The sequence below is a fragment of the Barbus barbus genome, assembly GCF_936440315.1.
Source record: "Barbus barbus genome assembly, chromosome: 16".
NCBI lineage: Eukaryota > Metazoa > Chordata > Actinopteri > Cypriniformes > Cyprinidae > Barbus > Barbus barbus.
In genome coordinates this window covers 19,056,833-19,083,344 of record NC_136744.1, presented here as the reverse complement: position 1 = coordinate 19,083,344, position 26,512 = coordinate 19,056,833, and the positions used below count along the sequence as shown (strand labels likewise).

General features: G+C 35.1%; 2 protein-coding genes across 2 annotated transcripts; both read right to left on the bottom strand.

The window, feature by feature from the left end:
- Window positions 1–1,892: 1,892 nt before the first annotated feature.
- LOC306882308 (small ribosomal subunit protein eS24) lies at window positions 1,893–4,673 on the bottom strand. The gene is made up of 5 exons (XM_079436847.1): window positions 4,627–4,673; window positions 3,924–3,989; window positions 3,620–3,829; window positions 3,166–3,279; window positions 1,893–1,966 (listed from the first exon to the last, which is right to left on the bottom strand). The coding sequence occupies exons 1-5, from the start codon at window positions 4,627–4,629 to the stop codon at window positions 1,964–1,966; spliced, it is 396 nt and encodes a 131-aa protein (XP_079292973.1). The 5' UTR covers window positions 4,630–4,673; the 3' UTR covers window positions 1,893–1,963.
- A 9,254-nt stretch (window positions 4,674–13,927) lies between these two features.
- On the bottom strand, window positions 13,928–25,054 carry LOC306882557 (paladin-like). The gene is made up of 20 exons (XM_079437282.1): window positions 24,795–25,054; window positions 24,312–24,497; window positions 23,668–23,770; window positions 23,325–23,504; window positions 22,656–22,820; window positions 22,371–22,531; window positions 21,681–21,756; window positions 21,060–21,211; window positions 20,810–20,903; window positions 20,500–20,607; window positions 20,277–20,372; window positions 20,023–20,157; window positions 19,481–19,597; window positions 19,198–19,377; window positions 18,592–18,789; window positions 18,384–18,524; window positions 18,167–18,238; window positions 17,814–17,954; window positions 16,788–16,943; window positions 13,928–14,473 (listed from the first exon to the last, which is right to left on the bottom strand). The coding sequence occupies exons 1-20, from the start codon at window positions 24,839–24,841 to the stop codon at window positions 14,324–14,326; spliced, it is 2,658 nt and encodes an 885-aa protein (XP_079293408.1). The 5' UTR covers window positions 24,842–25,054; the 3' UTR covers window positions 13,928–14,323.
- Between the last annotated feature and the right edge of the window lie 1,458 nt (window positions 25,055–26,512).

Here is a 26,512-nt window from a genome sequence, read left to right as displayed (position 1 = left end):
GGCCTGGCCCGCCCTGTGAGTCACTAGTGGCCGCCCTGGATGAGCCTGTTGAGTAAAAAAAACGCTGTACTATTCAAACATCAGTTATTATTTATTTACCTTTGCATTGCGAAAAAGCGGAGATCTGTTTCCTCCAGGATGTGTGCGGCACGTCAATCTGAAAGGAGGCGGGGTGGAGTTACGAGCTTGAGGATCCAATGGCGTTACGAAGTTTTACTGACAAGCTCTTTTTAATGATTACAGTGCTCCCACTTTAAATCCTCTCCCCTCCTTGCTGAACGTGATCGATTTCAAAAGCGAAAGTGAAACCAATAAAACCGCGCACATACGAAAGCGATTGCATCAACGACTGCACGACAGATTGCAAATATTGACCTTTTTCATGATATTCAAATTTTTTGAGATGAAATGTACACATTATAGGACATAAAAGGTTTAAAATATTTATTTTCGTCATTACCACAAGCTACACAAAAGTTTTAAGTTGTTTACTGTTTTTAATGCAAAGTCTTTTATGCTCAAAGTAAAATTATTAATGTGTAAATTTACAATTTAAAATGGCATGAAAGAGCACTTTCCAAACTTAAATTGTTGTAATTTATGAAGACTTTGGAATACAGACCTAAGGTTGGTCTTTAAAGAAAATCAGCAGATTATTGCAAAAGTGGATTTATTTTTCAAAAGATTAAAGTATTAAAAAGTTATAGAAGTTTAAATTTACTTTAAAGAAAATACACTGTACTAATTTTATAATAAATATTTTACGAAACTGGTTTTACTCTAAAATTGCTATAAAATTCAAGCCTTGTGTCTAAAGTTATGTTCCAAATTTGAAGCTGATATGAAAAAAAAAAATGTAGGTTCCTGTGAGATTTGATTTAGGCCGTTATGCCACAAGCAGCAACCGGGTACCGTAAAAATTTTTGAATGTGTTTTTCTGTCACAAATGTCTAGATTTCTGTCAATATTACTTCTCACACAAAATAACCACCAAATATGGAATCCTGAGACTCGGACCTTTCCAATTATATGTTTTTTGACCATAATGCATTTTGTAACATGACACTTAACACTGCCTGCTAAGGGGGAGGAAACTGTCAAAAGATTTTAAAGTAACATTTCCATGGTAACAATATCCGATTTGAAAATGGTTTCCACATGATGAATCTTCTAAACTTTCAAACGATATATAACTTATAATCACTAAACGATTTGATAGAAAAAGGACAACAACAAAAAAAAAACAAAAAAAGAGCGTCAAGCATCCCACCTAAGGGGTTAATATATTTGAGATGAAGATATCAGGAGACACCACAGAAATCAGATGTTGTGCTAACTGGTAGTAAGGTTTTACTATGCAGGTAACTGGCTGCTGTAAAGCAGTGGTTGTCACTCTAGAGCCACTGCTCTGCACATTTTTGTGTCTTTCTTATTGAAAACGATTCAGATCAGCTCATTAGCAGAGACTATCAGCTGAACTGAGTGTGTCAGATAAGAGAGACATACAAAAAGTGCAGAGCAGTGGCTCCTCAGACCCAGAGTTGAGAAGCACTGCTGTAAAGTGTAGTAATCTCTACAGGCTTAGATATTATATTTAACATCTGTATCAATCATTACAGTCCCATGCTACTAAGCCAGTGGTCTTCAACCCTGCTCCTGGGGACCCACTCTCCTGGAAAGTTTATTTCCAACCGGCTTCAGCACACCTGCCTGCAATTTTCAAGCAGTCTAGAGGAGCTTGATTGGCCGCTTCAGGTGTGTTTGATTAGGGTTGTAGCTAAACTCTTCAGGATAGTGGGTCCCCAGGAACAGGGTTGAAGACCTCTGTACTAAACATTCAAGCAAAAACACAAAACTTTCCATTTCTGATTGAGCACTCAGACATCGTGATCCACTTTTTTTTAAAGAATTTATTTGACAATGTACAAGAACATTTTCAGGTCGCTGGTCTTCCCTGAAGGTCTTACTGTAAAGAGGAAAGAAAACATTCCAATGAGTTTTCTACAACATTTCAACACTCAAAACTATAATACACACTACTCATACAAAATCCCCAAGTATGTATATATCAAGGACAAACTCTCACTTCAAGGGAAAATATAACTGAGGGAGGGGTTGTTTCTGAATACTCCAGTGGGTTCTGTCAAACTTGCAGACATGCAGTCAAGTGGCTAGTATACCACAAATGAGTGAATGCTAACCACACACAGCATGCTACAAATTAGAAGTGATTTATAAGTCAAATAAGCTGACTGGAACAATTCAAATACATACTGAAAATTATCTTTGTATCTGTGTTAGAAACACAGGATCCTTGGACCACAAAACCAGTCATAAGGGTAAATTTTTCGAAATTGAGATTAATACATCATCTGAAAGCTGAATAAACAAGCTTTCCATGAATGTATGGTTTGTTAGGATAGAACAATATTTGGCCGAGATACAACTACTTGAATATCTGGAAACTGAGGGTGCAAAAAAAAAAAAAATCAAAATACTGAGAAAATCGCCTTTAAAGTTTTCCAAAAAAAAGTTCTTAGCAATGCATTTTTCTAATCAAAAATTAAGTTAAAGATTTGATATATTTACAGTACAAAACTTACAAAATATCTTCACAGAACATGATCTTTAATTGATGTCCTAATGATTTTTGGCAAAAGAAAAATCAGCAATTTTGACCCATAAAATGTATTTTTGGCTATTGCTATAAATATACCCCAGCGACTTAAGACTGGTTTTGTGGTCCAGGGTCACAATTTGTAAACCATTTTCAGAGAGCAATTGCAATATAGTTTATTCTACTCTACTACATAGTCCAGCACTTCACTATTAGGGAGCACACTAGTTGCACTACTCGAGTGGGATTAAACAGAGTTGCCTGTAAGAATTACTTCCAATCACATCCTGATCAATAGCATTAGCCATCAACACAGCAGCTAAATGTTTGGAGTTAACTTTACAGATCACTCCAGACTCTCCTTCCACAGCAGTTAGTCTACTTGGGAAAGTGTTTACCTTCTATAATCCAGATGTACATTTGATAAGGAAAGATGACAAGTTACACATTAAAACCCAAGACAGTGATGACGAAACAAACATCTATGATGGGCAACAGAAATTAAGTGCTCCAATCCTAAAGAACTCAAAACAAAAAATGAACTTTACCTTCTTGCCAGAAGCACCAACAGAGGCTTTCTTAATGCCTCTAACTTTCTTCATTCTGTTCTTGCGTTCCTTGCGCTGTTTCCTAGATGTCTTTTTCTTCTCATAAAGGCCATGCTGAGGAAAACAAGGAAGAGCTTTATAAAACAAGTAAATGTAATGCTTGGCAGCACAATTTCAAACATTGTGATTATAAAAAAGCAACTATAAAATTACTACAAACTAAACAATACTACTATAAATATGAACTAAAATGGGACCTTATTTTACATTACAACTGTAAAAGTACGATAACATCTACATCCATATTAACTTCTTCATTCATAAACATTAAGCCGTTTCATTTCTGATTAACACCACACTTTCACTCTGCAACATGCAGCGCATATTGAAGTCACCGCCTTTCCATTTCAATGCGATCAACCACACCATCCTACAAGCATCATGAGTAGCATACCCTTTGCAGCCTGTATTTGGGCTCATTTTTCTTGGCGTAGTCCAAGGAGTCATAGATCATGCCAAACCCTGTTGTCTTGCCACCGCCAAACTGAGTTTTGAAGCCGAAGACGAACACCACATCTGGGGTGGTTTTGTACATTTTTGCAAGCTTCTCCCTGATCTCTGTCTTGGGGACTGTTGCTTTGCCCGGATGCAGGACATCTACAACCTGAAAACAATAATACAAACGTGAATGGGCAAATGAACAAAAAGTGCACACTAAATGACATTAAGCTAGCATACAATATCTGCCACACGCTTACCATTTGCTTCCTTTGAAGCAGCCGGTTTGTCATAAACTTTCTGGTCCTGACGGTGACTGTCTCGTTCTGCAAAATGTAGAGACATTTGTTAGAAACATTTGAAGAAATAAAAACACAGTAAAACAGTTTAAATATTATGAGCTGGGCTGATGTTCAACATGGATGAGGCAATTTCATTATACTTGTCATGACAGTCATATTTCTTACCCTGAACAGTTACTTGACAGCCATGTACTGCGAAAACGCCTAGTTTATTAGTAATATTTAATAGCGATATTCAAAAGGAAACGTGAGTATCTTGTATAGATGCAGACCGAAACGTGTGCAGTTTAAGACACTTGCACTTAATGAGCACGAAACCATGGCTAGCACTTTAGCTACATTAGCTTCACGGGCTAAATACAACATAAGGGGATCAATTCAAGTTTTCCAATGTTATTTAGTTCCTATTTTTGGTCTACGGATCCACATATATGCCCGAAATATAACATTTTTATTCTCCTAGCCTGTGCTAAGAGTAGCACGATGGTATGAAACGAGACACCATACAGAAGAGTTCGTACACATTATATTCTCTAAATGAAGCTATATACTGGTTATTATATATATGTAGTGTGCTTTATGGAAACAATGTCAATATAATATCGCTGGATGGAGAAGATTTCATCGGATTTTCAAAATCATTTGTCCACAGTCCACTCACCATCTTCGCGTCGGCTCGCTCAGGGACGAGGAAAAGGAAGAAGGACCTGTAGGTGTCCGAGAATATGCCTGAGCGGTGGTGTAGTATATTGAGGTACTGCCTGACTGAAAAGCGATGCTAAACAAAATTTGTATTAAAAATTGTTTTAAGAAAATATTTAAAACATTTTTATTTAAGAGGTAGGATTCGAAAAATACTTGAAAATGAGAAAAAAAGTGTTATATGAAAATAAAATAACCCACAGATTAATAAATCCATATTTATTAATTGTAAATCACGACTAGCTGCTTTGATGTGAATTAAACAATATGTTAATATCTACAGGAGTCAGTCGCGCACCTTTCAATGACCTCGGGATAAAAGATTTATTTAGATTTACCTGAAGCTGAAATTTATTTATGCTAACAGTCCTGTTCTGTTTTAATCTGTCGATTTCTTTTTAAAATTGTATTTATTTTATTTAAATCAATATTTTAGCACACTTTTACCCTATTAAAATGATTTGACATTGACTGACACAAACCACAAAGTCAAATGAGATCAGTACAGTGTACCTAAGAGTACAGTTTATTTTTTTTTAAATATTTATATATCCTTGCCACTTGCAGAAATCTGTCACGGTCTTGGAGAAAAAAGACGAAAGATTTCTATTTTGTTTTTTAAATGCTAAAGTTTTTGAGCTTTCTATAAATGAAAGTATCCTGAACAATGGCATTACAGTGCACAATAATATTAAGGAGCACAACTATTCACCACTGATAAATAAACAATAATAAATTAAATAAATACATACATAAAACTCACTTGAAATCCATAAGGATTTTGGAATAATTTCTGAAGGATCATGTGACTGAAGTAATGTATGCAGCAAATTCAGCTTTGCCATCACAGGAATTAATTACATTTATTTAATAAATCACAATAAAATGTATTAAATATAAAACAGTTATTTTAAATTCTAATAATATTTTGCAATATTACTGTTTATACTGTATTTTGAGTAAATAAAGTAGGCCTAAATACGGCCTTGGTGAACATAAAAGACATTAAAAAACATGCATATCATTACAAACATTGCTTTATAAATGACACTCACCCCCGAACCATTCAAAGGAGATGTTTTGCAGCAGAGTGAATGGGATGCAGAAGAAAGATATCAAGACGGCTAGAGAGCAGATGGAAAATATTTGTGGCAGTCTGGTCTGCTGTGCTTTCTTAAGACAATATAGACAACCAAACTATTGCCAATGAGAGCCAGGAGAAAAATCACTGTGTACATAATAACAAATGTAGTTTTGGCAACTCAGGGATGTAAACCAACGGTTTTATCTGATACGTCTCAATAAACTCCTGACGAGTAAGATTATAAAACTGTAGTCGTTGCTCCAACACCTCAGGAGTAATCTTCGTATCCCCCATGTATAAAGCTTGTCTTCAAAAACGGGACGAAAGAAATCAAAGTTTTACAGGCTCCCTTGATGCAGAGTATTTCATGTGACATCATCGGCTGTGTCACAAAACCTGTAGTGAGTCACCTTCCCTAACTCTTTAGAGACGCCCAAGCATGCTGTCTATGAAGGCAGATCAACTAAATAGAATCCAAAATGTAGCCTATAAAATGCCTGATCACTTGCAAAAAAATAAATACTTTGCAAAAAAAGAGCAAAATATGAAACATAGACCTACAAGTTATTACAATTCTGATTAATTAATTGTGATATTTACCTTGTGAATTGTATATTGTGAATCTATATGATTCTTGAGATATGGGACACAACTTTACTTTGAAAGAATGAATGAATGAACGAATAAATAAGCAAGCTACATTTTTATTTGTAAATCAGTGAAAGATTATCTCAAGAATGTTGTAGTATTTGATCTCATATTGCATGGATTAGTGCAGTCTAATCAATTAAACTATTTAAACTATAGTAAGCCATGTGACTGCTTACATAAGTGTAACCAGTGTTGGGTAAGTTACTCTAAAAAAGTACTAATTACATCTTCAACGGTGTAATTAGATTACTGTACAAATGACTCTCTCCAAAAAGTATATTTCATTATTAGTACTAGATACTTTCTAAAACAGCCTTGACAAGTTAATTAGGACAGACATGAAATGGTTCTTTTAATTCTTTCAAGTAATTAATTTCTGGTCACAGGTTAGATTAGGGTCCAATTCTCACTATTATTAACTAACTATTAACTATGACTTTTGCCTCAAAATACTCGTAATTACTGCTTATTAATATTTAGTAAAGTAGTTGTTAAATTTAAGAATTGGGTAGGATTAAGGATTTAGAATAAGGTCTAGAATAAGGACATTAATATGTGCTTTTTAAGTAATAATAAACAGGCAATATCCCAGTAATATTTATGCTAATAACCAACACTTGTGAGAATTGAACACTAAAGTGTTACCAATAGCCTATTCTTATTAACTCACCAAAGTAGACTATTTAAAGTGAGAAGGGTATAAAACCATAGGCGGAGTTTCACATTTTTGCCTGGGGGGGCACCTACCGGTTAGACCATGAGCTCTAATTTTTTATTTTTTACACACCGTATATACCTTTTTTTTTTTTTTTTTTGCACACTGCATATACCATATTTTCTACATTTTCAATTATTTATAGCCTATATATTTTCTTCTTCATTTAAAGGAGCACTGCGTAAGTTCTGAAATTTCTAACAGTTACTGACACCAGTGGCCGTTAGAGGAACTGCAGCCAGTCTCATGCTCGTTCTCGGTGCGCACTAAATGAGGCTTTTTTGTTTGTTTTTTGTTTTAAGCTTACGATGAGCTTTTGTGGGTGTCTGGGTTGTGCTGGAGGCTGGTCGCTTCTTTCCGTCCACAGAGTCCATTTCAAACACTACCGCTAGCGATTGCCGCTGTAGACGAGAACGCGCATGACGTCACATTTTGTGAATTTTCGCTCCAATTTGGACCCGACTCCTCCAGACACAACTGAGCCTACAGGCTGATAGAGGCAACCGTGGCGGACAGTCAAGGTGTCATTCTTCCTATTACATTATGGTTGGCTCATAAATGGACAAATGAAAACTCTATCTTAAAGATTTTTTTAAGTAAAAACCTACACATAGCCCCTTTAAAATACATTTACAACAACGACTGGTTGGCTATACAAAGAGTGGAATAAAAACTTATGTCTTACCTAATGTAGAAGAATCTGCCTCTTTTGAGAAGTGTCAAAGTTAGAGACCTCCACGCTTTTTATTGTGGGTTTATTAAAAAAACGACGAATATACATTTTGTTCATTTAGCGTATCTTTCCAGAAAGCGGGAAGAGAACGAGAAGAGAGTCCACTCACGCGATACTTTGAGATTCGCGAGTTGTGAGAGTAGGTTTTTTGGGGGTTTTTTTTACATTAATTACAAATAATTTAGCCTTAACATACTCATTAAAATAAGATAATGCAAATAAAATGAGACAATCTGAAAATATTTTTGTATTCATAGATCTGACTAAATCGATTGGCTCTGATCTGGGGGGGCAGTGCCCCCCCCGGCCCCCCCCCCCAAACTCCGCCTATGTATAAAACGCATGCATTTTAAAGTTAGACTTTACATCTTGATGTTAAATCCACTATAGTATTGTGTATAAATGTTCTACAGTCTATATGAAGAGTTTGGTTCCAAAACGCGATAAAAAAAAATGATTTCCACCAAAATCAGTATTGTATATGGTCGGTACTGAAAAGGCTATTTTTTATCTTATGCAAAATGCGATATTTGTTGTGTTATTCTGTCATGTTTTCTCCCTTTTTCCCCAAACCGTGATAAACGCCATGCAGTCTCCTTTCTCTGCTGTATATAAGATTAGTATTGACTCAGAGTTCAGAGGCTGTCATAATGTGGATCAACTTACTTTGTTGTGTACTTTCAATATTTTCAATATGAAAAATAACTTTTATATTGATTCAATGGATTTATTGCATTTTGGGGAAAAAAAGATTAATTTTTATAATAAATCTTTGAAAATCAAAATCTGGATTTGAATTTTTAATGTTATTATAGCCTAAAGATGCTATGTGAATGTTTGAAACAGAAAATAGTGGTTTTCATCTTGCCACTTTCTTGGTAAAGAAAACACATTTGTACTCAAATTAATCCAAATGGATTTATAGCGTTTTGGAACCTAACTTCTCATGTACAGTATTAAGTTCAATTACATAAGAAGTAACTGTAATTAAATTACAGTAACGAATTAATTAGCACCCAACACTGGATATAACTTCATACTTTTTCATCACTTTAACTTGTGGCTGTTTGGCACTCAGTAGAGATCCTGATCAAGAACCTGTCCAAATTATTACTGTTTCCATAAAAGAATAAATTAAGCAAAAGTATCAAGACATTTGGCTCAAGATACGAATGGAGAACTGCAGAGGACACACAGATGCTGACACATGTTGGTGCTAATGTCTGTTTGATCTTGCAGCTCACAGAAAGATGTTTTTGCATATATGCATCTGTTTTGCTCCGCTTCACATTTTTACATGAATCCTCACCCAACACTCCAGTCTCAATCTTACATTTACAACTGACTTCATACTAGTTATGAGTCAGACAATAGTTCTCTTTTCATCTAAAAACCAACCACACATTATTTACTTTATTTAAATGTTTCCTTGATGAATGGGTCATTGTGCTTTTATTGTATGAACAAATTTAAATTATGAAACAATTGGTACTTAGGATAATTTTAAGACGATAGCTGAGAGAATGTAAATGCATAATTTTATGTACAAATGAGAATGAATCCATTATAAATCAAGGCAAAAAACTTCACGTTTCATCAGCCCTTGGTGAACCTATGGAGCTGGAGGTCTTGAATGAAGACAAATACATTGAATGGCTTTTATCGCTGTTGGTATTACCTGTCGATCATTTCAGACTTTCACAGTGGAACCTTGACAACCACCAAGATCAGCTTCATTCAGTGCATCATTAGTGGTTCTTTGTATTATAGCAGAGTCTTCATTAGGCACGGTACTGAGTGCAACTCTGAGAGCTTTACAAAAATAGATGGCATCCTCTAAAGGGCACTTGTACTGTATCAAAAGCCATTTACTGTGTACTCTATTCAAACATTACATGAAAAGATGACACTGCTGAACTCAGCTGCATGGTAAAATGTTTATGACATTTCTTTTGATATGGATATTATATAGCACATGATCAGTGACAGAAAACAATTGAATTTGGGTTAAAATGGATTTAAAAAAAAATATGGCAGTCATAGCAAGCACCACATATTTACAAAAATTATTATTATTTATATTATAATACCTTTATCAAGGACACATTAAATACATTAAACGTGAAAGTAAAATCATTTGATATGTTATAATAGATTCATTTATATTTCAAATAATGCTGTTCATTGTAACTTTCTATTAATAAAAAGTTACTTATATGTATATGAAATGTTTCTTGAACACCAAATCAGCATATTTCACAATATTACTGTTTTACTATACTTTATCAAACAAGTGCTGCCAATTTAAATATTAAATGATCTAACCAGCCCTAAACTTTTGACCAATAATGTACATTTCCATATTTATCTCAAAATTGCATGACAAACTTGGGCATATTCATAAAGATATCTGATAAATAAATTACACATTATTCTTAATCATGTCCTTTCAGATGTATTAATATTTTTTAATATTATCTTTTTCATGTGTCACATTAACTACCACTGAATGAGGCTTGACTTTAAACATCATGAGATCACAACATTGTATTATGGCTGAAAGCATCTCTCAGTTGTAAAGTGCCACAGAGCAGTTTGAGGGCAATAACAAACTAGCACTAATGAGAAGTCATCTGCGGGAGTGTGTTCAGGTCCTGCTCTGCTGTCTGAGGGAGCACAGGACCATGAGATGTGTATCACCATTAACCTCAATGGATGTCTTGTATGCTACAAGAGCAGATCATTAAATAACTTTCTTTTTTTGTATGAAGCAATGTGTTCAGATTCATTTAATTTGAGGTCGCAGAGCATTTGTGCTTGTATTAATTATGCTATAGTATTCTGATGAGCCTTCAAGGGATTACAATAAATTTGTGATCAAAGGGCTCATTTGATTTCGATCTGAAAGTGCTTCTCATTGTTTAACATGGATGAGGATCATTACTGTATGCATATAATCAGCATCTTAAAATCAGAAAAGGAAGTAGGTGTTTAATTAGGAGTGAAGACTTAAAGAAATGATTCATCTGATGAAATGCTCTATCATTAGTTTCAGTGAAAGAACTGAATTATACCAAGAAACCTCTATAGACTGCCGGTTTCACATGATTTCTTGTATTTTTTTTTTCAACTTTAATGACATTTCAACAAAACTTTATTTAGATTTCAGGAAAAAACAACAACTGTCATTACCTCTCCATCATCTTGCTGGTATGGCATTAGTGGTAAAAAAAAAAAAATCTTCAGCACTATTCTGATCAACGCTCCTGACAGTCCTGTCCTCATTATAATATCCATTAAACCCAAATACAAGCTTATGCTTCATGCAATGAAATCTGAATTCAGAGCTGAGCACTTCTACTGTCACTGTTCCCTATTCCATCATGCCCTGAAATAATGCAAACCAAAAGTGAACAGGTCAGTGGAATATATGGATAGTTGTACTCTAGACTGTGGCATGAAGGAACGATGGAAAAACTACTAACTACTTGAGTTTTCAAGGACTACATTTACTTACTCTCAGGCCATTCAATATGTAAATAAGTTTGTTTCTTCATTGCAATTTTTTTTTTTTTTGAAATTTAGCATTACCTTGCCCACCAAGGGGATCCTCTTCGGTGAATGGGAGCCATCAGAATGAGAGTTCAAACAGCTGATAAAAAAAATGAACTCCATTCCATCAATTAATGTCTTGTGAATCAAAAAGCTGCATGTTTGATATATATAAATACATCAAGACATTTTTATCTTCAAACCGTTGCTTCCTCAAGTCATATAATTTTGCTTCCAGTGAAAAAGTCATCTAATATGCACAGATCAAGAAATATGGACAGATCAAGCACCATTTACAAGCGAAAACAGTCAAAAACAATTCTAAGCAAACATGTCAGTGGATTTTGATGTGAGAGGACAACAGGGGATATAATTTTTCATTGGAGGAAGCATTATTATGGATTAAGGACTAAAGCGATGCTTTAATGTTAAGCTGCCTCAATGGATTTTTTTTTTTTAAACACAGCTTTTCACTTCACAAGACATTAATTGATTTACTTGTGGATTATTGTGATGTTTTTCTTAGCTGTTTAAACTCTCATTCTGACGGCACCCATTCACTGCAGAGAATCCATTGGTGAGCAAGTGATGAAATTTCTCCAAATCTGTTCTGATGAAGAACAAACTCATTTTCATCTTGGATGACAGGAGGGCGAGTATATTTTAAGACTTTTTTTATTTTCTGGGTAAACATTTCTTTATGAAGCCCAGCAACAACAATGTTAGAGTTAGCTTGATGACTATTCTGATAAGAATTGTCCATAAAAATGTGTTTTTTTCCCATCTGTGTAATGATATACAAACACAATCGCACTATGCCTTATGAATGTCAAGATGCTTGTAGAGTTGGATCAGTGATGTTGTATGGAATGCCAAAGCTGCCGTAATTACAAAGAAATAAAGACAGAAAGAAATGTACAAAGAAATATAAATAAATAAATATATAAATAAATATACAAAGAAAAGTAAAAAAAGCAAAAATAAATAATTATTTATAATTTTATTTCCTTATGTATTTTTTTTCCCCCACATTTTTTTTTTTAAATAAATGTGGAAATAGGATTGCTATTCCTGCGGTAAAACACGACCTCCTCATTACCCTACGGACGAAGAAATGTAGAAATAAATAAATGTGAAAATACATAAATACAGAAATAAATGTGGAAATACATAAATACAGAAATAAATGTGGAAATACATAAATAAAGAAATAAATACGTAAATAAATGCATAAACGTAAAAATAAATAAAAGTGGAAATAAATAAATGTATAAATAAATAAAACAAAAAATAAATAAATGTGGGAAAAAATACATAAATAAGGAAATAAAATTATAAACAATTATTTATTTTTGCTTTTTTACTTTTCTTTGTACATTTATTTATATATTTATTTCTAATTACGGCAGCTTTGGCATTCCATAATGTTGAACATATTTTATCATATCAGCAGGATATATCTGGAAACATTTCATAACAGCTGTCACTGCCTCACAACCAAATATAAAAGGCTGATGTATGATTTAGCGGAGACAACAAGAAAGTGTGCCCTCAAATTTATGGAATATCAGCAAAAAATAATTCTCAAAATATCTGCCAAAAGAAAAAGACATTCTAAAAACTGAGGACTGGAAGAAGCTGAATCCAGAGAAGATAAGAGAATCCAAAAATGAAACCGACAAAGTTTTCAGTCTCCACAGTGAAGCACCGGTCTCCTGACACAAGCTACAGGGCTGATTATAATCATGATATGAGACAGAGCTACGAATAACAAGAGAACGCTGGGAGGACATTACAGATGGCAGGATACAGTATGTATGAGATACAGTTTCTCCAAAGCACATGGCTCTTCACTGTTCTTGAGTGCGAAGCAGGGTTCATTTTACCTTGCCCACAGTCCTCTCTACACAGACAGATCAGACACATGAGCTTGGAAACAGGGGCAAAGAAACAAGATATTCTGTGCCTAAGACTGCATGAGTTGTTACACCTATACCTTTTATATGAGGGAAAATTCATAAACGAGGATCAAGACAAAAAAGGTAATCAAAATTAATGTCACTTGCTTTAAACATTACACAGCCTTGCATTCTAATTCGGCATGTCTTTAATGAATTAAAATTATTATTATTATTATTTATTTTTTGCATACTTGATTCTGATTGGTCAATCTCATCCAGATAATGTAGTCAGGCAGTGATTATTGCAAACTTAGAACCTGCCAGAAATCATAAAGTGTATCGACCTTAAAATAAATTTTAAACTTGACATTTTTAGGACTGAAGTCTATAAGGAACAGCAAGTTTTTATGTACAATTCAAGTCTGAAGGACAAGAATGAAGGATAGAATGATGTCAATCATCCATTTGTTCAGTCTAAATTTTCAGGCTATTCAAACATTCGAGCTGTGCTATTTTTTCCCTTCAGTTTACTGAATGGACTTATTAAATGATCCTTAATGAGCTCTAATGGGCAAATAACACGAGTAAACCGTTTTATCTAATGACTTAATGAAGCAAACTGTTCTAGAAATATGTATAATTTAATAACCATGTACATGAATACAAATGATCATCCAGCAAGACTGTAACATTAAGTAAAATCTCAATTAATTAAATGTTTTATATACAATAAGGTGACATTTTTATAACAGTGTACAAATGTACTTTAAGGTCAGCATTAAAACATTTATTACAATTAATGTGTAGTTTATTAGGTTAACCATTTTCTGTGTTTGTTGTCTTATATTTTACAAGGACAAAACATAACATTGCCAAGCCAAAGATAACGTCCAAAATGTAAATACGATAACAGGATGCATTAAATCACTTCTTGATTTAATGAGTCTGAAAGCAATTGTAATAAAAACAAATTTATGAAATGTCAGTCAGTATTTGGTCAGTTCGACATACTGTGCCTTTCTAAATAAGTTGCCCTCGCATGGGAACAGACTGGACACTGTGTGGGAGCCAGCGGAAACGGAGCCTGGCCATCAGAGAGTCGTCAGGGTTCTCAAACTCAGAAAAGCCCAGATGATTGAGGATGGAATAGACACCAGCTCTAGCTGCCACCTGTAAACCAGCACAACATGAATGCACATATATAAATGTGTGTGTCTGTGTGTGTGTGTGTGTGTGTGCGCGCGCGTGTTTTTGTGACAAATGAGTACAAATAAATTTGTATAATGACATGGGTATGACATAGGTATTACAAGGAGAAGGTGACTTATGAGTACACTGCCCCATGTCTCCATTTTTCAAAATGCTTATAAATCATACAGAGTGAGTTTTTTTAGGGGAAATTAGAAATGCACAGTCTCCTGTGAGGGCTAAGTTTAGGTGTAGGGTTGGTGTAGGGCAATAGCACATACAGTTTGTACAGTATAAAAACCATTACGTCTATGGGATGTCCCCACTTTTCACAAAAACAAACGTGTGTGTGTGTGTGTGTGAGTATCATATATATATATATACATATTATTATTATTTAGTCATTTAGCAGACACTTTTATCCAAAGCGACTTACAAATGTCAGGACATTAGAAGCAATCAAAACCAACAAAAGAGCAACAACATGCAAGTGCTATTACAAGTTTTGGTTAGCCTAACGCACTTTTAACACTTTTTTTTTTTTTTTTTTTTTTAAGAAAACGAGTAGATAGAATATAGAAAACAGAAACCTAGTGTTTTTTTATTTTTTATAAGAAACAAGTAGATAGAATAGAAAAAAATAAAGCTAATGTTAGTTTTACAAGAAAAGCTAGCAGTTAGAGAATAAATATTTGTATATACATACACACACGTGTATATATATATATATATATATATATATATATATATATATATGGGAGGGGGGGTTACTGCAAGTTGTACACTTATGTTCATAAGTGGCGAAGCTGCTCACTTGTCCTTAAATGATGGCAGGATGATGTTTTTGTGGTCTTGACAGTACATTTTCAATGTACTTCAAAATTGAAAAAATCCACAGAGCTCAGTTTTCATAAAAACCTACAAAGTGCATCACCAGCTAAATCTACCTTAAGAACAATTTGGATGTTTTTCTTTGTAAATCTGAGGACAGAATATTTAGTGGCCAAATGAGGTGATAACCTCTTTTCTTGCTTAACATTTCAAGTTCAACTATCTTTAAACTATCATGTAATCCAACAAATGCACTACCATTCAAAAGTTTTTTTGTTTTGTTTTTTAAAGAAAGAAACACTTTTATTCAGCACTGACAGAAAAGACATTTATAATGGTACAAAAGATTTCTATTTTTCAAATGGATGATGTTATTTTGAACTTTCTATTCAAAAAATCCCCCCAAAAAGTAACACGATTTATACAAAAAATATTAAGCAGCTTAACTGTTTTTAATATTGATTATAATAAGAACTATTTCTTGAGCACATTAGAATGATTTCTGATCATGTAACATTGAAAACTCTACATAAAACTTTACATTTTAAAATATATTGAAATAGAAAAGTTATTTTTAAATTGTAATAATATTTCACAGGATTGTTTTTATTGTGTTTTTAATCAAATAAATTAAGCTTTGGTGAGCACAAGAGACTTACCTTTTAATTATATTTATATAATTTGATATTATTTCTATGTTTCATTCTGCTTTCTAAAGGTGGAAAATCATGAGATTAATTAACCATGATTTTTTTTTTCTTTTCATAGACTTAGAAAACACTAGGTGACTTACAGTCTTCCAATTCTCTTACCCCTTCGAACCAAGGATAAAAGATGTGGCTATAAACTAAGGTTTGACTCAGGAAACCTCTGAATGAGACAGAATACATTTAAAACTTCATATTGACAGACTGACATTTTTGTATGTCAGTCTGTCAGCACAGTGAGCCAGAGAAATGTTCAGCCATTCATCTTGCCACAAGGCACTGGTCTGCAGCACCGTGGGTGTCCTCCCATGAGCTTCTCAAGGGTACAGAAAGAGTTTAACTATAGATAGGCTTGTGTGTTGAGTATGGGTGGCAGGTGAATTTACAATGTAACTGCTTTTTTAAAAATCTATTTTTAAAACAGCACACTTTTATATTGATTTCTTAAACAAAAACATGGTCATCTGTACTGAAGGTTGATTCAGTTATTATTTTTGTGTCAACATAAACTTGTACTCTAAAAGTAGGAGACCACATTGTGAAGCCGGGTTTTTTTTTGTTTGTTTTTTTTTAAACCTGGAAATAAAGTTTTAGTGTTTTGTAAACTGAAAACAAAGAAAAGTTTGGAGGTAAAATGAACAAGAAATATTTAAGACTCTGCACTCTTACTAGGCCACTGCAATGAAAATATATTATGTAAGTGTAAATATATTATGAATATTTTTTCCCCTAAAGTAAGCAAGTGAGTCAGACTTCACCTGGTACATCCACTGGCTGAAGGATCGCCTCCAGGAGTCTTTCTTCTCCAGATGGAGGTAGCAGTTGAACAGGATAAGATAAATGTAACGCTCGAGGTACTGCAGGCTCCTTAACCGCAACCACTGAGCATCAGCCTCCGATTTAGCCATCTTAATCTGAAGAGGAAGAAGTGCCAGTGAACTCATTGTTATTCCTCTAGTTTCCTTCATATTTGTGACAAAATGCTGATGGCATGACATAATCAGCTGAGATTATAGAGTTATTATCTTTAATGTCTATTCACTTTGGTACGTTTGTCTCATGTGGTATAAACAGCCTCTGTCATCTACACAAACAAGTGATTACATCAGTGTTTACATCGAGGTGCACATTGCTTGGTTGACCGATATACATATTCTGTTCTTGACATTAAGTTCCTTAACAATCTACTGAACCTCTATCTTTTTTAAATTAGATAATTTACAATGATATGTGTGAAAAAAGGCCAGAATAATGTCACATGCAAATGATTTAGCCAGCAGAAAATTCATTAACTAATTTTCACTTTTTCCATGTTTTATCAACAGAGACAGTAAAGGAGATGACAGTAAAGGACAGGAGGGGGAGAACAGGAGCAGGTATTTGCATCACCTGCATAAGCAGTTGGAATAATTTAAAAGCCAAAAGCCTTTTTTAAAGCCAAAATTTGGTGCAAATGAATTAGTACATAAACATTGATAAACTAGTGCAAATTCAAACATGATACTTCATCTTAGATAAGAACTTGAATGAGGAAATGCATTTCACCAGATTTATGAGCTACTGTAACAACTGTTAGATAATAACAATAAAACTCAATGTATATTTGGGATCCAAATGAGTTGCATCAGTACCTCAGAACATATTTTAAAAGATAAAAATATAAAGTCTTGGACCCTAACAAGTATTTGCAGGCCTTTTAAAAGCAGTCTTTCGGAAAGCTTTTAGCAAAACATAAAAAAATTGTCAAATGAACAACATAAAAGTTACTATATATCACATTTCACCTGTCTGTAAGTGGATATAATGATTTCCCGTAAATGGTAATGCATGGGGGTCATCGTCTCACTAACAACATCCATAGCAACGTCCACTTCTCTCTTCACACGATAACCATCAGGTAACACCCTTACCACCTGCATCACCACCTGAACGCACACACATGCATGCTTGGGTCAAAATTCATCAAATCAAATGTTTTTTTAATCTATAATAGAAACAAGTTTCTATTAAATACATTAATTTACTTTGCATGGGTGGGTTATGTCAATTAATTAAATAATTTATGTTCAAAATTAACAAAATGTTTGCTTTAATGCTGACACTGGCAGCTGTTTAAAGAAACATGACCTCAATGTACCTCAAACTCTCCTTTGGTGTACTTGGCATCTGGAACACTTACAATCTCATCTTCTTCACACTCAGGAAAGCCCTGAAGAAAACAGGGTCAGGTTTATGAAACTGATTTGAGCTCAGTTTTAAAAACAATTCCTCTTCTAATCAATATTTTGCAGATGAATACTTAAATTCTCACTTCCTCCCTACACTTAAACAGCTAATAGCTGAAAATGACCTACATTAATGTGCCACAGGGTGAGAGTGGCGATCACCATGGCTGCAGTAGTTCGGTCTTTCCCATTATGACAGTTGAAGATGAAAGCACAGTTGGGGTATTCAGCCAGACTGCTCTTCATGGCCTCCAATAAGTGGTCAAAAACCTAATGGAGAGCAAACAATTCAACTAAAATGTCAAATCTATACCATGCTTATAGTGTATTCACTTGCCTCTTCTTTAGGTGCGCAGCAGTCAGACAGGGGTATCCGCTGGTAGCTGAGACCTGGATGAATGCTCTTCTGATGGACAAAGAGCTCCTCTATGGTGTGACAACTCTTAAACATCCTCATCTGTTTATCCTGCTGTGTTATTACCTCCAGCCACTTCTCACACCTCAGGATGTCCTGCTTCAATGCCAGCTCCCTTTCCTGTGGAGACGGCCATATTACTAAAGCTCCTTAAGTTCTTAAATCACAGCAGCACTTCTTGTGGGTGAAAACTGAAACATTTTCATCTCACTTTCATCTTAATTTATGATGAAATCAAAAGCCATTGCACCTACCTATAAAACTGAAAAACATTTACTTTACATGAATCAAATACCCGTGCAATAAAATAAGAATAAAATATAGACTAAAATAAGATGGTCACTAGGTCACAATGTATTTACACTCCATTGCAATTTTTGATAGTTTAATGTACTACATTGAATTACATTGCACACAGTATGTATGCTGTACCTACAATAACTTTGTCCAGGCCAGTCATATAAAGCCACAACAACCCTCTTCAATTCCATTTAATACATACTACTACAGCCCTGAACAGAACTGCACCTGGAGCTGCTGTGGATGTTGAACACAGACTGGAATAGGCTGTTCCAGACAGCCTGGCTCTCGTGGGGTGAACATTTGTCCATTTGCCTCCAGCACAAGCTCCTCCTGCAGATTCAGCCAGAGAATTGTAGAGTGCCCTCGCCTCTGGTCTGTCAGGTAGGACATCACGACAGCCAGAGCCTGAAATAGGCAAAAAAAAGCTTTGATTATTTTTTATTAGACTTTACAGACAGCCACAAATTAGGAGCCTGGGCTGCTGAAATGAGCTTCAGAAAGGATTTACCTCAGAGTTTGGCTGGGCCATCCCATACAGAGCCATTTTGGAAACACGTCTGAAATTGGCTACTTTCATCTCCTTGGCTGTACTGAGCAGATCCGTTGCTAAAAACTCACTGGACACCTTTCAAAATTGAAGATATTATGTGCATAATGTGCATGCCTGTTTTAGGGAGAATCTGCTGAGCTACGGGAGGAAGAGGTCACAGTTCGCCTCTGATAAGAACAGGGCTAGAAAATCTCATGTTAACGAGTTTGTCTATACTGTTAGTATTTGTTGTTAGAAAGACAGGCATATCAGATATACTCAAGCAAGAAAAGGACTAATCAAGGATGAAGTATACAGCTATAACCTGGTGCATATGAATGTACTTTAGTATAACTATTTAATTTTTATCTGTTATAATATATAATCTCTACATCAAAGCAAACACAGAATGCTCCTTTAAAGTTAGTGTATGATTTCCCTTTGGCTATGTTTTAGGGTCTCTATAACCATAAACTAATGTTCTGAGAAAGTTCTGTGAATAAAAAATAGTTCGCCCTTACCAGAACTCGAATCCCATCAGTTATAAGGCTGGCTGGTGCTGAGAGTTCAGAGCTATCCATGCTGGCCAGCAGTCTGTAGATCCAAGCGTTCATATACAGCCACTGACTGAAGCTCTGAGGAAATGCCTGTGGATACTACAGAGATGGGGAGAGACAACAGATAATGGAAAAATGATAAAAAAAATAATGGCATATACTGACAAAAATAACTGCTTTTAAATATAATCATATGGTAGCATTTAGTTTTGCAATACCTGATCATGAAGATATGCATTGAATACTAATAGGTACACATAGCGTTCAAGACTTTGCAGTGTTCTTTGCAGAAAATAGCCTTTTGTGCTGCTTCCCTTCAAACAAACAAAAAAAATGTGTGAATGACACAAATGTGGCCTTCATTTAAAGAAAAAAGCAAAAAGGAACTGTTTTATAGCAGATCAACAACTCTGACATAAGAATGTTTTAGTCGAGACATACTTTAGTCGAGACGTAATCTTCGCCAATGCCTTCAAGCTTTAGTTTGTTTTCATACACAGCATTTTTTATGTTATGCATCTCAGAGCACATGGCAACAGCATCATCAACCTATGGTACATATACATAAAAATACACTCAAAATGAGTTACGTAAAACCATTCATTCAATAAATCGTAATGTGGGCTAGGCTTTGTAAGACATAAAAGGCTCAGTTTCTATATACTTCTATTACTTTTGCAAATGAATACACCCTTGAAAGCAATTGGACTATTTCATGAACCGAGTTTTACAAACATCATTATACTCTAACCTCATCAAGGACTTGTTGACCCTTAGGTAGGCGACTGATAAGCAACTGAATCACTTGGAAATCCAATTTGTGTTCACTCTTCTGCATTTCTTGCCTGTGAAAGAGATGAAGAGTAAGTAGAACTTAAACAGAGAATGGACCTTAAAACACAATATTACCACAGTAGAGTGTTATTAATTAAGCAATGCTCTTCTTTGAGAGAGTAAACAGTAGACTAATTGAAACTGTACTGACAGTGTACTACAGGTACCTGGGGCTCTTTGATGCCCCCTGCAGGTGATGGAAGACTAAGGCTCCCAAAATTAAGCCAAGATTGGTGCGTCCCACGCCCACCTGGCAGCTGAAGAGCAGTGCAGGCAGAGGTCTGGAGCTGTCCCGCATCAAAGAGAGGTTTGGGGTCTCCTGGTGGACACAAAGGTAGGTGAATTTGTAAAAGCACATTGTCCGAACTAAAGGAATCTAAGTGTATAACAATGCTATAGCACAATATACATGTCTGTATATGTTTCTTTAACATCAAAAAAGAACACAAATTCATTTTTGGCTGTGTCAAACTAAAAAAAAAAAAAGGAAATCAAGATGGAAAAAAAAAATCTTTCTTTTTTGTGATCATGAGCAGATACCTTAAGTCATTTTTCATGGTCTTAAGTTAAATTTTTCTGTGTTAATATGGTTTTCAAAGATTGATGTTACTGGTGACTGTTAAATATAAATATGGCTAGCGCTGGGTTTAAAGTTCTGGGTTCTTGGGATGAGTTATTGGTTCAGTGACACAAATCATCAGATATAAGAACCCAGAGCTCACATGGAGTTATTTTAAACTTAGAAAGTAGAGGGAGAAAAAAAGATATAATATTCATGGAGCTCTTACCCTGAGTATATTAACAAAGGCATCAAATGTATCCTCCAGTGGTGCCCCTTCCACAGGGAGCGGCAATCTGTAATATCTAAATTCATCAAATTTTTATCACTAAACAATACACAGAACTAAAAGAATCTAAAAAGTAAGATTCGTTTTGATTCACATATGCATGTTTTTGTTCATCTATGGGCACTACTTTTTGCCAGATTTCTGCTATTTTTAAACAAAGATTAAAAAAAGTGTCTTGGAAAGTTTTTTCCATGCCATCATCATTTATTTTTGATACTGTTCAAATGCCTTTTATGTTTGGGGTCGATAAAATACTTTGATTTAGCAAGGATGCATTAATTTATCAAAAGTGACAGTAAAAACATTTATAATGTAACAACTGTATGCAACTTTGTTAATAAGATGTTTTCTTGAGCAACACAAAGAATGATTTCTGAAAAATAATTTGACACTGGAGTAATGGCAAACGAAAATTCAGTTTTGCACACAGGAATAAACTTTTTAAATATATTAAAATTAATAAAACAGTTATTTGAAATTAGAGTAATATTTAGCAATATTACATTTTATTGTATTTTTGATCAACAAAATGCAACCTTGGTGAGCATAAGAAATTTCTTTCAAAAACACAGCAATCCCAAACTTTTGAACAGTATAGATTTTATTCAGTCATTAAATATGAGCAATTACCTGTGCAGTGGTTGACAGAAAAGTGGTCTTTTGTAGACCTCCTCAGTTACATGAATGTCCTCCTCTGACAGAATCTGCACCTGCTGAGGTTCATCTTTAAAATGCTCAATGTCATTATAGACATAGAACATATTTTCACTCAGCTTGGCAAAGTCACACAACTGGAGAAGATATCAGAGAATTAAAGCCTGACACTGAGCAGACACTGTGACCTCTGTCAACATTTCACCATAAAAGGATGGCAAGCGATCCTCCTCATACAACTTGTTCTGCTCTATAACAGACCTCTTTCCGGATGGAGAGCTCTATTTGCTCTGCACTCAGCTCTCTGTCTAGGTCATGCAGGTTCTCATGGAGGTTCTCTCTTCCTCTGGGAGTGTACGGAATAAAGTCTCCATCTGATCGGAAGAAGACCACTGGTTCCTCCCTCAAACAGATGAAAATCACCTCCTGTTCACATATTTTTTAGGAACAAACAGCAATTAACCTGATCATTACTTGAAGGTCTATCTGCAGAACATATGGTAGTCAAGGTGGCTAAGACCTCTGAGTTGGGACAGACGAAAATCACCATTTTACAGGATACTACAGACATTTGTTTGTTACTTCACATGCTAAAGTCTTAAAAATAATGGTTCTTTATTGGCATTAATGGTTCCATGGTTCCTTTCTTTAGATTTATAAATTGTTCTTCGCACTGAGAAAAATGGTTCTTAACTGTTCATTGAAAGGTTCTTTGGTAAACCCAAAATTATTCTTTTATGGCATTGCTGTAAATAATTTTTAAGAGTGTAGGTCAGTTTTATGCTACATAATAACATAATATCTAACATATCTAATGGTTCTTACAGGAAAAAAAAAAAAAAGTAATGGGACCCCAAAGTGAACTGTATTCATGGAAAGTGCCTCACTGCCTTTCATCCTACTGGACAAGGACAAGGAGCACTCACTGACCTCACAGCCATCAATCTGCAATCTCTGGAGGACCTGTTTGAAACCACTCAGGCTAGGTTGGCCCATTCCAAACAGGGGGTAGTTTCCATTGACCTTGCGGAAGTTGGGGGCCCCGTGACTTTTTGTAGTATTTAAGACATCAGCTCCATTGTATACATCCTGTACCATAAAAAACTCCCCCTGGACAATATGAAAGCAAGTCATAAAACTTATTTCATCGTAAATGACAAGAAATCATTGATCTACATTTCCTGCTCATTATTACATTTTCCATTACACCTCCAGGCTTTTTAAAGTATTAAGCTCTAAATATTTAGTTTAAATCTCAAAAGGTGAAACATACCAGCACTAGGTAGTGCTCCGGCAACAGGTCAGATATCTTTCCCATTGAGTAGTTGGCAGATTGGATCTGGTCATGAATCTGAAACTCTTCCCTGCAGTTGTTTCTGTATAGAGACAACAATCATAACGTCTACCAAACTGTCATATATTTAATAAAATATAAAAAACCCACAAACTGGACAAAATAGTTAGTCTTTTCGTTTAAAGGGACAGTTCACCCAAAAATGAAAATTCTGTCATCATTTACTGACCCTCTGCTATTTATAAACCTGCATGAGTTTCTTTCTTCTCTTCAGCACAAAAGATTGTAACCAAATGGTTGAGGGTAGCCATTGACTTACATAGTATTTTTTTCATACTATGGAAGTCAATGGCTACCAGCAACTGTTTGATAACTAACATTCTTTAAAATGTCTTCTTTTGTATTCAACAGAAGAAAGAAACTCATGTAGGTTTGGAACAACTTGATGGTGAGTTGCCAAAGTCACCATTTTTGGGTGAACTGTCCCTTTAAGATAAAGAGAAGTTGTTGATGGCATCTACAATAGTTTTCGCTCAAAGAGTAACACACAGGTGTGACATTTTGTGCATATGAGGGCCCTTACGGACAGTTTTAAAAAGCATCATGCTGCACTTGTCACTTACGTGATGACAACAGGGGCCACCTTGTTTGTGATGATGGATTTGGCCTTGCTGTTGCGAATGTTCACAGACTGTAGTGAGCGTCTGTGCCCACCCATGCCGTTCCCTTGGTGATCAGCCTGGTGTGTAGGTGCAAACGGAGCAGCCTGGGAAGTTGCACTGGCACTCGTACCCATAATCTGCACAGAGCTGGAATGAGGATTTATACTGTGACTAATATAAAGTAAACAGGCAGACATGTTAGTCATTTTACATAGGGTTATTTCTAACATTTGCACTTTTTAAAGAGCCAGACGCACTTTGTGATGCAAGACCACAAAGATTAAATTTCCTGGAACCCCAACACATGTAATGCACTACAAAACCGCCTAATAAACACATTATTGAAGATTTTAATGTGTTCTACAGACCCAAAGGTAAATCAGACATCAAATTTGAATGTGCATAGCATATCTGTCATATTTGATTGTTAGATGAGTGGCTTACGGTCTCACAGCTGTGCCGCGTGTGTTCACATCCTTTGGTTTTTGCATCTTAGTTTCAGCAAGGGTTCAGGTCTCTCTTTAAGTGCAAATTCTGTCAACACGAACTCAGTTTCCTGTTGCTAGCTGAATCTTAACATAAAAAGCCTTTTGTTTTAACTCCAACCACTACCAAAGTTTTGCTAATCTCTTTTCTTCTCTTTCTCGCTCAGTGCCTCTCCGGTTCTCTTCTCACAGTGACAGGATAGCCGTTCCAACCCTTCTGGGGGCCACGAAGAAATACAGTACATCTGGCAACCAGACGACAGTGTGGGCGGCTCCAGACATTCACAGGGACAGCCCATGCAAAGGCCATGACGGAGACATTACAGAAAGCCAAAAGTGAGAGAAAATGCAAGATGAAAGATTTCTGATGCCTTTACATCTACCGAAATCTGAAAGTGTTTAATGTCAGAATCATGAAGCCAAACGAATTTCCTGCATGTACTGCAGTGATAATGCAGTTAATTAAACAACTCATGTTTTTTCCCCTCCTCTTTCATAAGATCAAGTTTGTGCCAGAGAGATATCACTGGGAAATATATGATAGCTCTGTGAATGTCATTAGGACATTCCTGCCTTATGTTTATATAACTGGCTGGTCTATTGAAAGTTTGGGATACTGAGTCGCTGGCACCAAGAGCAATGCTTCCCTTTTCAGGGGCTTGATTTAAATTCCAGTTGTGTCCGAGTATCACGGTCACAGAACAAAAAACAACAACAAAAATCTCTAAATATGGATGGGAAAGGCCCCAGGATGCATTTGTTCAATGCTGCACAGATCAGTGCACAGATATGCAGTGAGTGGGAGTAACCAGTGATTGGCACATCCTCGTTCTTGCTAAGAAATGAGTTTAAAAACAACCGCAGTGTTTTGTTCAAGAGTGTTAGGCTTTCAATCAACATCACAATCAGAATTTGAAAATACTGAAACAATGATCATAAGAGGCTGTGTAACACATACACAAACTGCAACACGTTTTTTTAAATGCATGATGCCCTAAAATAAAATAAATCAATATTTTCTTTGAACCACTAATAACCTTTCCTAATAATATAACTTTTTTATTTTATTATACTAAATAAATGTTAACCTATTGTAAATTTTCATTTATTTATTCATTGATTTAGGCTTCTGTAATAACTGTATTCGTCAAATGTCTTCATTTGTTTCTTACTTTGGCCATTAATAAAATGAACTATAGAAAACCTGGAAATAAAGAATATTTTAGATATTTTTAAGTGGATCTTTCTGCATATTACATTGATATACCAGGAGGTGACGAGTGATTTGCATTGAATCATTCACTGATTCAAAACACTGATTCATTTAGAGACTCCACTTTTAATCTGTGGCTTCTTTGGGACCAATTTTGTAGTTCGTAAAAAAAAAAAAAAAAAAAAAAAAAAAAAAAACTAAACTGGCAATACATCTAAAATGCAAGTTACTTTAACTTTATTAAACTGTTGTATAAAAACAATATCCAGTTCTCTATCTATTATGTTCTGAGATTTCATGCAAATCAACTCTCATGTAGTACACTTAGTAAGTACACTTGCCCACCAGCATTTCACAGGATGCTGACTGATAAGACGAGAATAAAATTTAGCTATGCCAAGCACAGTTTAAAACAAAATGACATAATTGAACACTTAATAGAGCAAATATTTCTACCCCGGAGC